Source organism: Camelus dromedarius, chromosome 18, assembly GCF_036321535.1.
Source record: "Camelus dromedarius isolate mCamDro1 chromosome 18, mCamDro1.pat, whole genome shotgun sequence".
NCBI classification, from domain to species: domain Eukaryota; kingdom Metazoa; phylum Chordata; class Mammalia; order Artiodactyla; family Camelidae; genus Camelus; species Camelus dromedarius.
The window spans coordinates 47,028,340-47,040,563 of record NC_087453.1 but is presented as its reverse complement, the minus strand read 5'-3'; the positions used below and the strand labels follow the sequence as shown (position 1 = coordinate 47,040,563).

The 12,224-nt window shown below is 54.1% G+C and overlaps 1 protein-coding gene across 1 annotated transcript; it reads right to left on the bottom strand.

The window, feature by feature from the left end:
* Positions 1 to 8,402: 8,402 nt before the first annotated feature.
* CSTL1 (cystatin like 1) lies at positions 8,403 to 11,752 on the bottom strand. The gene is made up of 3 exons (XM_011000119.3): positions 11,534 to 11,752; positions 9,154 to 9,267; positions 8,403 to 8,486 (listed from the first exon to the last, which is right to left on the bottom strand). Exons 1-3 carry the CDS (start codon positions 11,750 to 11,752, stop codon positions 8,403 to 8,405), a joined length of 417 nt encoding a protein of 138 aa, XP_010998421.3.
* Between the last annotated feature and the right edge of the window lie 472 nt (positions 11,753 to 12,224).

Sequence of the window (12,224 nt, the reverse complement as noted above, 5' to 3'; positions counted from 1 at the left end):
CATCTATACTCCTCTTGAGTTCTCTGATCATCTTGGCCATCATTACTTTAAACTCTTTCTCAGATAAATTGCCTATCTCCTCATCACTTATTTCTTCTTCTGGGATTTTATCCTGTGCCTTGGCCTGGGAGATACTCCTTTGCCATCTCATATTGTCTGTCTCTCTATGTGTGTGTGGATTCCTTCCACAGGCTTTGGGATTGTTGTTTTCTTATTTCTGTTATCTGCCCCTGGTGGATGAGGCTGGACTAGAGGCTTATGCAGGGTTCCTGGCAGGAGAAGCTGGTGCCTGCCCACTGCTGGGTGAAGCTTGGTCCTGGACCTCTGGTGGGTGGGCTGTGTCTAGAGGCCTTTGTGGCTCAGGAGGTCTGCCGATGGGTGGGGCTGTGTTCCCAGCCTGTATGTCGTCTGGCCTGAGGCTTCCCTACAGGCTGTCAGGTGGGGCTAGTTCTTGGTGCTGGTGATCCAATCGAGATGTCAGCCTCCAGGAAAGCTCATGTAGAGGAACACCCCTGGAATGTCCGCCACCAGCTTTTATGTCCCCTGAGTGAGCCACAGCCGTCCCCCACGTCCCCAGGAGAGACCCTCCAGATCCAGCAGGCAGGCCTGGCCCAGGTTCCTGTGAAGTCACTGCCTCTGCCCTTGGACCCGGTGCACGTGAGTTACCGTGTGCGCTTCCCAAGCGAATGGAGTCTCCGTTTCCCCCAGTCCCGTAAGGCTCCCAGAGCCAAGCCCCCTGGCCTTCAAAACCAGATGTCCTGGGGTCTCCTTCTCTTCCCAGTGCCAGGACCCGAGCTCGGGAGCCTGGCGGGGGGCTCAGAGCTCTCACTCCTGTGGGGGGGCCTCTGTGATTTAACAGATCTTCAGTTTGTGGGTCACCCACCCGAAGGGTATGGGGCCCAATTATATCGTGAGCACGCCCTTTCTACTGTCCTGCTGCGGTTCCCTCTTTATGTTTCCAGTTGCAGATCTTCCTTGCAGGTTCCGGTCTTTTTTGATGGTTGTTTAGTAGTCGGTTGTGGTTCTGTTGTCGCCGAGAGGAGAGGCGAGCTCGTGGTCCTCTACTTATTTTAATAGAGGTACTGGGGATTGAGCCCAGGGCCCGGTGCAGGCCGAGCTACTGCCGCCCCCGACAATTCCCTCATCTTCAGCTGGATGACACCTGTTCCCAGCACAGCGATAACGGTGAATGAGGGTAATGCACGTAAGTTGCCCGACATGCGCCCAGCACCAAGCAAACATTCAAACCAGCGTCAGTGGCCAGCAGGAACACCGGCTGCACGTGGCAGTGCGGTTTAATGCTCACCAGCCACGCGACTCTCTTCCGGCGTCCTGGCCACTCCGTCTGGAGGTAAGGGTGGGGGCGGAGAGCAAAGGGAAGGCAGTCACTGATCTTGGATTTCTCAGCGCAGTGGATTTTTAAAATTTTTATCTTGAAATAACTAGATTCACGGGAAGTGTCTTGTACCCTCCAGTACCTCTCAGCTGACCCCTCCATGGTTGCATCGTTGTAATTATAGAAAAACACCACAACCAGGAAATTGACACTGGTACATGGTGTGTGCGTGTCATTTTGTTGTACGTGTAGAATTGTGCAGTTGCCACCACCATCAAGGCACAGAACTATTCCATCACCTGGAAGATGCTCTGCTCCCTGAGGCCACAGCCCCTTCCCTGCATCATCTCAGACTCCCAGCAGCCTCCAGTCTATTCGCTGTCTTTCCAATTGTCAATTCAAACACGTTGCATAGATGGAATCACACAGCGTGTGGCCTCCTGAGACTGGTCGGGTGCCCTTGGGATCCATGCAAGCTGTTTCGTGCATCAGTAGTTTGTCCCTCTTGACCGCTGAGTAGTATTCCACAGTGCACCACACACCAGGGCTTCAGTGTTCACCCATTGCTAGGGGTGCTTGTCATTTTCAAGTTTGAGGCTGTTGCAAATGAAGCCTCTATGAACAAGCATGTAGAGGTTTGTGTGTGGACTTAAGTTTCCTTTCTGTAGGTTAAAGGTCCGGGAATGCCATTTCTGAGTTACACGGTAAAGTTTAATTAAGGATTTTTTAAAAAAGAAACTAGCAAACTGTTTCCCAGAGTGGATGTATCAAAATGTTCGTCTTTATCACTGGAGATATTCTTTGCTCCGAGATGAACTTTATCCAATTTTAATACAGCTTCTCCTGCTTTCTCTTTTTTTTAAAAAAAAAAGTAATAATTGATTTACAATGTTGTGTTAGTTTCAGGTGTACAGCAAAGTGATTCAGTTATCCATATACATACATATATTCTTTTGCAAATTCTTTTCCATTATAGGTTATTACTGCTGTGCAGTAAATCCTTGTTTTTCATCTATTTTATACATAGTAGTGTGTATGTGCTAACGTCAGACTCCTGATTTATCCCTCCCCCAAATCATTTTCCCTTTGGTGACCATAATTTGTTTTCATGTCTGTGAGCCAATTTCTGGCTTGTATATAAGTTCACTTGTATCACTTTAGATTCCACATATGAGTGATGCCACTTGACATTTGTTTTTCTCTGTCTGACTTACTCCACTTAGTATGATCATCTCTAGGTCCATCCATGTTGCTGCAAATGGCAATATTTCACTCCTTTTTATGGCTGAGTAATATTCCATTATATATATATATGAATGTATGTATATATGCCACATCTTCTCCATCCAGTCATCTGTTGATGGACATTTAAGTTGGTCCCATATCTTGGCTATTGCAAATAGTGCTGTTATGAACATTAGGGTGCATGTATCTTTTGAATCATAGTTTTCTCCAGATATTTGCCCAGAAGTGGGATTGCTGGATCACATGGTAAGTCTATTTTTAGTTTTTTAAGGGATCTCCATGCTGTCCTCCATAGTGGCTGCACCAAGCTACATTCCCACCAGCAGTGAAGGAGGGTTCCCTTTCTCCACAGCCTCTCCAGCATTTGTCATTTGTGGACTTTTGAATGATGGCCATTCTGACTGGTGTGAGGTGATACCTCATTGTGGTTTTGATTTGTATTTCTCTGATAATTAGTGATGTTGAGCACCTTTTCATGTGCCTGTTGGCCATTTGTATGTCTTCCTTGGAGAAATATCTATTTAGGTCTTCTATCCATTTTTTGTTTGGGTTGTTTGGTTTTTTTTGACATTAAGCTGTGTGACCTGTTTGTTTATTTTGGAAATTAGTCCCTTGGTTGCATCGTTTGCAAGCATTTTCTCCCATTCCATAGGTGGTCTTTTCATTCTGTTTATGGTTTCCTTTGCTGTTCAGAAGTTTTTAGGTTTAGTTAGGTCCCATTTGTTTATTTTTGCTTTTATTCCCATTACTCCAGGAGACAGATGGGAAAAAGTATTGCTGTGATTTACATCAAAGTGTGTTCTACATATGTTTTCCTCTAGGAGTTTTATAGTATCTGGTTTTACATCTAAGTCTTTAATCCATTTTGAGTTTATTTTTGCATATGGTGCTAGAGAATGTTCTCATTTCAGTCTTTTACAGGCAGCTGCCCAGTTTTCCCAGCGCCACTTACCGAAGAGACTGTCTTTTCCCCATTGTTGTTCTTACCTCCTTTGTCAGAGATCAGTTAACCAAAGTGCACAGGCTTACTTCTGGTCTTTCTATGCTGTTCCGTGGACCTGTGGGCCTGTGCTTGTGCCAGCACCATGTTGTTTTGATCACTGCATCTTTGCAGCACAGTCTGAAGTCAGGGAGGGTGATTCCTCCAGCTCCATGCTTTCTCAAGACTGTCTTGGCTACTTGGATTCTTCTGTATTTCCACGCAAATTTAACAATTTTTTGTTTAGGTTCTGTAAACAATGCCACTGGTAGTTTGACAGGGACTGCACTGAGTCTGTCCATTGCCTTGGATAGTGTGGCCATTTTAGCAATATTGATTCTTCCAGTCCTAGAGCACGGTGTATGTTTCCATCTGTTTATGTCGTCTTCAATTTCTTTCATCAGTGTCTTACAGTTTTCAGAGTACAGGTCTTTTGCCGACTTAGGTAGATTTATTCCTAAGTATTTAATTCTTTTTGATGTGATGGTAAGTGAGATTGTTTTCTTAATTTCTTTTTCTGATATGTCCTTGTTAGTGGATAGAAATGCAACCCATTCCTAGTATTAGTATATTAATATATAGAAAGCAGGATATTAACCCTGCTTTCAATGAATGTTTGCATAATGTAACTTTTTCATATTTTTACCTTCAGCCTACCTACACCATTATATTTGAAGGGAGTTTCTTGTTGATGGTGCATAGTTGGGCCACTTTTTAAATTCACTGTCAATGTCTGTCTGTTAATCAGTGTGTTTAGACAGTCTACACGCAGTTTGTATGTGCCGTTCATGGAATTATTAACACGTCAGAGCTTAAGTCCATTTTGCTCTTTGTTTTCTGTTCTCTCTGCTTTTTATTTCTGTTTTCTTTATTCTACCTGTGAGTTACTTGAACGTTTTTCAGGGTTTTGTTTTTGTGGGTCTGCACTGTGTCTGCGTGTCTCTGCACAGCCTTCCCGTTGTCGGCCTGGAGGTCCCATCACGGGCGTGTGCCTCGGACCACGGGCTCAGTGTTCTACCAGTCTGAGTGGCGTGTGACCGTTTCCCTCCCTTTGTCTGCCCTTGTTTCTGGGCGTCTGAACTGTTTCTTCTACATACATCAGGAACCACATCAATGATCTGATCTTCGCCTTAACCATCAAACATAGTCTACAAACTCACAGGAAGGAAAATCTATTGCATTTACTAAAAGTTTTACTTTTTAAGGGTCTTCTTTCTGACATTTTACGAGTCTTCCTTTCACAGTGCCCTCTCCATCTAGAGGGCTCTTACCAATTCTTCGTGGGCGGAGCTTCTGGGGCAAATTCTCTTCGTCTCCCTCCACCTGAGAATGACTTGATTTCCCCTTCGCTCCTAAACGATATTTTAGGTGGACATAGGACTCTGGGCAGGCAGTTATTTTTTCCTTTCAGCACCTGGAAAGTGTTATGCCACTTCCGGCCCGCACGGTTTATGATGAGAGATCTGTGGCCACTCCAATTCGGTTTCTTCTTTTCTCAGTGATAAGGCATCTTTTCTATCTCACTGCTCTCAAGATTTTTTTCTTTGTCTTTAATTTTCAGAAGTCTGACCCTCCCGTGCCTGGGTGTGGACTTTCTCGGTTTAGTCATATTTAGAATTCCAGCAGTGTCTCAAATCTCATGTCGAGGCCCTTTGCCGCAGTGGGGAGGTCCTCAGCCATGGCTTCTTCAGGTTTTCAGCCCTCTCTCTCCTCTCCTTCCGGGCTTGCTGGGTTAGACCTTTTGTGCTGGCCTCACTGTGGCTCCGAGCGGCTGGTCCCCATTGCTCTCTCTGCAGTCAGGTCACTCTCACCCCTGTTCCGCCGTTCCCCTGGGGGGCCCCTCACGCGGTCTCATCCCCGTTACTGCACTTTTCAGTTCTAAGATTTCCATTGGTTTCTTTGTAGCTCCTCTTCCTTGGCCGAGTTTCTTCAGGTTTGCTGAGACTTTCTGCGTGTTCATTTGCTTGAAGTGGGTTTATAATGGCTTGTTGTAACATTTCCATGACGGCTGCCTTGCAGCCTCCATCCGATGATTTTGACGTCTGCGTCATCTCTACGTGAGCGCCTGCTCACTGCCTCTTCTCGTGTGTAAGCTGAAACTGTCCTCGCTCTTAGCAGGACAGGTGATTTTCTGTTAAAACCTGGACATTTTCATATGATAACTCTGGATCGTCCTTCTCTCTCTCCTAGCAAGCCCCTCTGACAGGGCCCTGGTGGGAAGGGTTGGGGGAGCCCAGGTCCCCCGTGGCTTGTTGACCCAGGCTGGGGCTCCCACCACACTGGACATGGGTGGAGTTTGGGATCCCCCAGGCCTGTGCTCCCCGCTGCCTCCTCTGATACCCCCGCCATGGGGAGAAACCAAACTCCAGACTCTCCAGGAGGCTTCTCTATCCGCACAGGCGGTGGGGGGGCTGGTGGCCCCCAGCGGGGATGGCAGTCCTGCCGGCCGTCTCTGACACCTCACCCACGTGGTGTCAGGCTCCTGGTCGCGGTCCCGAGGGGCTAAAGCCCAGGCGCCCGGCTCGGCCTTGGCTTGGCCGGGGCCGTGGACCCTCCCCTCCTCCTGCAGCGCTGGCTGGAGCACAGCCGTTGCTGCCCCAGTGTTTCCTGTCCTGCGGGGCCGCCCCTCTCCGGGCCCTCGGACGGCAGAGAGCGAGCTCTGGTTGGGGCATCTTTGTCTACATGTTAGACAAAATGCTAGCAGCTTCTTCACCCCCAAGTCTGAGGTGGACGAAGCAAGAAGAAGACCCAGGGCATGAGCTGCTGCAGCTGCTGTAACAAGCGACCAGCTTGGTGGCTTGAAGCTGTGGAAATGTGTTTCCCACAGTTCTGGGGCCGTGAGCCTGAGATCAGAGGTGTCGGCCGGGCCTGGCTCCTCCCGGAGGCTCTGGGCTGGAATCTGTTCCTTGCCTCCTCCCGTCTCTGGTGGCCACTGGCGCTGCGGGCTGTGGTCACACGACCCCATCGGTGCCTCCGTCTCCACGTGCCTCATCCTCCACGCGTCTCTACCAAGCCCTCTCTGTCTCTCTCTGATAAGGAGACCTGTCTTGGTCTCTTAGAGGTCAGGGCCTGCCTCCCCACTCCTGTCACAGGTGCCTGCCTCAGACCTGCCTTCCTAGTTGCGTTTATGAAAACGCAGGGTGGGTGGGTGGGGTGGGGAGGGGAGAGTTCGCCTTGAAAACTCAAAGCAGTCATAAAGTTTGGGAAAATGGTATGAAAAAGGTGACAGTGTCAATATAAAACTGCATAAAATAAAGACAGAAATGAAGCCATATGAATAAAAGACAAAAAAAGAAGTCAGACTTTGAGCAGATGTCAATCAATAATGAAGTAATTTACAGACATAAATCAAATAAACGATTAGAAAATGTTCAAAGGTTTTGAGTAAATTAGCTGAAGGCTGAACACACACACGACTCCACTCTCAGAGCCGTCCCAGCGGAGACGCGTGCGCCTGTCCCCCCTCAGACGGGACCACGCAGGTTTGTTCTTAATGCTTTTCTTGTCAAAAGCTGGAAACTAGCTGCAGGCCGGCCCCCAGTAGAATGGATGGTAAGTCACAGTAGGCTCACCAGAGGGAAACCTACACAGCCCTTGTCATGTGGATCGAGGGAGGCAGTGGGGGTGGCAGGCCATGCGGGCACAGGCAGCCCCCAGCGACATCAGACTTTCAGAGCTGGGTGCTTCTGTATTGCTGGCAGGAGAATTTCACCACCTTTGACCCCTTCCCTCCATCCTCCCCTCTGCCCCAGGGCTCGCGGGGAGACCTGCGCTTCCTGCGGTGTCCACTCCTCCCCTTTGGAAACTCTCTCTCAGGTGGCTGGTCTGACTGTGCTGGTGGGACCGGTCCCCGGGGAGGGACCAGCTGGTCTGGGGGCAGCTCACAGCCCACAGCCGCTCCCCATTTGTGGTCCAGGGTGCATCTTTTCTGCCAGACTATGAGTTATGTGAGGGAAGATGCCACCAGCGGTGAGCATGTGTGAGGCTCAAGGAGAGATCCCGCAGCCGGCCCAAGACCGGGTCCTCGGAGAGGCCTGCTTGCACAGTTGGCCTTGGCCGGAACCCGGGAGCCAGGATGGTAAACAGTTCCTGATGTGGCTCTAAATCTTCCCCTAAGCGATCAGGGCCTCACTGGGTCCATGCTGCGCAAACACCAGGACTGATGCTCAGCACCTGCTTTCCTTTCAGAACCTGACATTTCGGTCCACGCTGGACAGAGGGTGCCTGTGTGAGCAGCTCCAGGGAAACCCCGGGACACTGAGCCCCCAGGAGCCTCCCTGGCAAACATTTCACCTGACCCCTGGAGGACTGAGGCGCGTCCTGGGTGGCTGCCCCGGGAGGGGACCCAGAACCCCATGCTGTGCCCCGGACATCTCCTCCCCGCTGGCCTCCTCCCTTTGCTCAGTTTGTCTGCGTCCTTCACCGCGGTAAGTCACAGCCCTGAGTACGACCCTGCGCCTGCCAGGTCCTGGGAGTCAGTCACAGAGCTGAACGTGTGCGGGGGAGAAACGGGGCTCTCCAAGGTCAGGCCAGAGTCAGGACGTGCCTGAATCGGGAACAGCCTCAGAGATACGGGCTGGAGGTGGGAAAGTTAGCAGGCCCCCCAAAGAGTTAGCAACCTCCTGCTCAAACTGCAGCAGCCGCCTAAAGACCCCTGAATGTGTGCTGAGTGTGTGGGTGCCCTGGGGGCCCGCGCGTGAGGGCGTGTGTGAGCGTGCCTCCGGGTGCGAGTGTGACTGGGTGCGGAGACCCTGACCAGGCACACAGGGCCTTTCAGATTCCACAATAAACAGCACACGGCTCTGCCGTCTGAGGTTCATCAAAGATTTTGCACAAATGCACTTAGGCCTCCAGACAGGAGTTGTTCCAAAGCTGGTAATGGTTCAGCCAGGGCAAAGTGTACACCAAAAAGTCGCAAATGAAACTCTGAGGAGAGAGAAGACAGACCATCAGTCCTCAGGGGAACGTTTTCCAAAGGCGACAGAAGTCCCCACCCCCCACCGCAGTCTGGGTGTGTCCGGACCCACTGCTGAGGCTGGTCACTGACCACACGACCACGTGACCACGTGGGCAAGGCCGGATCTGCTCACTGTCACATGCTGGGGCGAGGGGGGCTGTCAGCCAGGACAGGAATGTCGTCCTGGGTTCCCCTGCCCAGCCACTCAGGAGCCGGAGCAGGCGTCCCCCGAGAGGCACCCCTGCACCTGGGGACAGGGAGAGCCCTTTGGGCCTGCCAGCTGGCAGGGGGTGCCACCAGGAGGGACCAGGAAGAGGGCAAAGGCTGGGAGATAGGGAGGCGACTGGACAATCCACAGGGACCTGGGGGTGCTGACCAAGACCCAGAGAAGGTCCCTGAGGGTAGTAAGCTCTGCTCCCGCCTGAGGGCTGGGGAGAGGGCCAGGTGGGCGAGGACTGGCAGCCGGAGGCTGGGGCCAGCGCAGCGCCGCCCACGGTGGGGCGAGGCCCAGTCAGAGGGCTTCCCTCCTCATGCCCCCTCCCCCCATGCCAGCCCTGGGGCCGTGCCCTCGCCCCGCCCCAGCCACCCCATCCACTCCGCTCCAGACCCTGCTCCCGGGTGGGCAGGCGGGTGTACCTTCTTCAGCTTATTCTTGCTCTGGACGGGGCAGGGGCGGGTGCCTGTGTCGTTCCTCTTGCACTTGGTCCGGCTGATCCTCACGGTGACCAGGTACTCCACTCCTGTGGTCAGCTGCCCAGAAAAGAGCTGATAGTTCTGACCCCGGAGCTGGGACGAGAGGGAAGCCCAGGAGTCCCGGGGCTCACCCTCCTCCCCTCCTGGCGGGAGGATGCGTGGTGGCAGCCGAGGCCCCATCAGCGCCCAGAGCGTGCGGAGCTGTCCCTTGCTCTGGACCAGCGCACCGCTGCAGCCACAGGTGGCTTCTCACCGTCTCCTGCATCCTCGGGACCCATCGTAGCCCTGGCCTGCACGCATGGTCCTCAAGACGCGTGGAACCACGACCTTGTCCCCCCTCCCTGCTGTCCTTCCTGCCACACCTGACCTGACGGCCGAGCAGCTGGCACCTCAGCTGACGGCCTGGGTGTAGGGACCGGGCTGACCTGAGCACACACCCCACCCCCTCCCGGACCCCTGCGGCCGTGCGCCTCACGCGCTCCTCCTCACCCAGTGCCTGCCCAGGTGTGCACCCACTGAACACACAAAACAAATTGTTGATTAGCTCAACGACCACGAATGAGGACATGTTTTAGCCAATCGCAGGAAGGCACTCTGAGGCAGCGTGAGTGGTGTGGGGGAGAACAGGAGACGGAGGAACTCCCCCTGGCCCTGGGCCCGGGAACAGGTCCATCCACCTCCTGGGTCTCAGTTCTCTTCCCTAGAAAATGGGTGGCGTGGCACCAATTCCTCCCCAGGCGTGCACACACCCGCGGAGAGTGCAGGCCCAGGGGGCTGGTTCCTGTTCCCACGTCCAAGTGCCAGGCTGCCAGGACTAGATGGGGAAAGACTGGGGAGGCCCCCTGTGGCCGGAAGCCCCAAACCCAGGAGGAACAGGCCAACAGATGGACCCCACGTGAGCGGGTGCGCTGGATCATCCACCTGGCGAGGGGAGAGGCTCGGGGGAGGGCCCCGCTGCCTTGTCCCAGACTCAGTGGTCGAACCAGCGAGGAGGCCAGGCACTCTCTGTGGTGGCGACAGAGGGTGCGGACAGAGCCCCAGAAACCTCGAGACAGAGCATGTGGGGGAGGGGCCTGAGGGCAGGACCGCCAGCCTGGTCCTGCGTCCACCAGAAAGACCTCAGGACCAGGGCCCGGCTCTCCATCCAAGGGTAGTTCCATCCGGCCTGCAAGGCTCAGACCAAGAGGTCCACACTGACGTCAGCACGTGCGACCCGCACATACACGGAAGCCGGAGCATCGGTGTGGATTTCACTGACGTTTCAGCGTGCCAGCTGTCTGCTGCCTCGTTGTTAGACTGGCCGCTAAACAGGAACAGGAACAATCACGGCAGTGGGTCACCCCGCTGCAAGGGGCACATCCCCTCTGACCGCTGATCGGCCTGAGCGGCATCAGAAGCTGCTTATAAGCAGCCGCCTTAGGTGCTGTTAGTGATGGACCCAGTCCACACGGCGGGCCCCTGGAGATGCCAACCCGGGCAGAACGTCGGTGGACGGCCGCCACCTTGTGGCCAAGTGTCCTCAGTGTCCCTGGCCCGCCTGAGCAGGAGCGGGGGCTCAGGACAGGCTGCCGTGCACACCCCGTGAGGCCCACCAGTGTCACACGGGCACCGCCCACCCCCTCTGCTGCTCTCTGTGTCCACTTCCCTGCTCTCAGGCCAGGCCCTTTTCTCCCAGCCAGGTGATCTTTCCAAATCCAGTTAACTGAATGAAGCTGTGTTATTGCCTCTGCTCTAATATATGGTTTACTGTCTAAACTTGAGGGCAGGTTGGACCAAACAAAAGTGGCTTTTGAACAGCTTTTCTTTCCTCTGTTATCCTTCAAACACTATCCTTCAGAGAAGCTTTGTACGTAAAACAGAAGGAGAGATGATCTGGTTGGAGCCTGTCCCTGCCCTGTGATCCCCTGCTCCCCAGAACCCCTTGGTAATTCCCGGCTCCCGCATAACATGGCTGGAGGCCCTCTGTGTAAGCCCAGATTTCCAAGGGACACGGCCAGAAAGTCCCCGCGCGGATGTTCCAGCCCTGGATGTGGAAAACCACGGCTGAGGGGGGCCTGCAGAGAACGTTTGTATTTTGCCAAATGAGACGAACGAAGGAAACAAAACCCTCCTGTCTGGCTGTCCCTCGGCAGGACCTCATTTCAGAACGAAAGACAAGTCGAGCCCTGGAAGAGCAGCTGCGAAGCTCAGGGGACATGTCTGCTCAGACGAGAGTGACAGTCCGGCCCCCGGCCTCGGCCGGCCCCTCGGTGCTCAGGCAGCTCCGGGGCTGGGCCTCCCTGCAGGGTCCTCCCGTCCTGGCGGCGGGAGCCCGGCCGCTCACCTGCACCTGACTTCGGAGCAGCTTGTCCACGCGGAACAGGTAGGAGTCGTTGCTCTTGTTGTTGTAGGCGTCCATGTAGAAGGCCAGCGTGGAGTTCATGTTCTTCGCGCTCGTGGACTTCTCCTGGAAGCCGCCCCACCTCTGAGGCTGGCCCAGCCTGGCCGCCAGGGCCAGGGCCACCAGCAGCAGCAGAGGGTGCCCCCCGCGTCCGGCTCCCATCTCTGTGGCCTCCTCACCGCAGTGCCTTCCAGGTAGAAAGGGGCCGGCGCGTCCGCTGACTGCTGTCCCCGCCCGCAGCCCTCGCCAGCCAACACCGGCTGCCCCGGAGACCCTGCCTGCGGTTAAACAGAGGCTGACACCCCTTCCTTCCGGGGGCCCCACGATCTGACCGAAGGATGCACCGGGGTAATCTCCCTGCATGGAGGCCCGACCCTCCTTTCACACCCACTGGGCTCTCCCGTGATTCCAGCAGGTGTCACTTCTAAACACCTGCCAAGCAGGCAAGACCCTCTCCCTGCCGCTATACCTGGTGAGGAAGACGGCCCCCAGGACAGACCCCACAGGTGATCGGACAGAGAAGTGCCATTGGTGGGCCTCGGGGAAGGCTTACAGAGAAGATGATATTTGAACTGGGATGCGAGGCATCAGGGACACGGAACAGGGAGTGATACGTTCCACTTACCTATGGTGG

Excerpts from the sequence above, each read along its gene's own strand:
- CSTL1 (XM_011000119.3), bottom strand. The coding sequence starts at position 11,752 with ATGGGAGCCGGACGCGGGGGGCACCCTCTGCTGCTGCTGGTGGCCCTG. Across the intron at positions 9,268-11,533 it reads TGCTCCGAAGTCAGGTGCAG|CTGACCACAGGAGTGGAGTA; the intron begins GTGAGCGGCCGG and ends TTTTCTGGGCAG. Across the intron at positions 8,487-9,153 it reads GCAAGAATAAGCTGAAGAAG|AGTTTCATTTGCGACTTTTT; the intron begins GTACACCCGCCT and ends CTCTCTCCTCAG.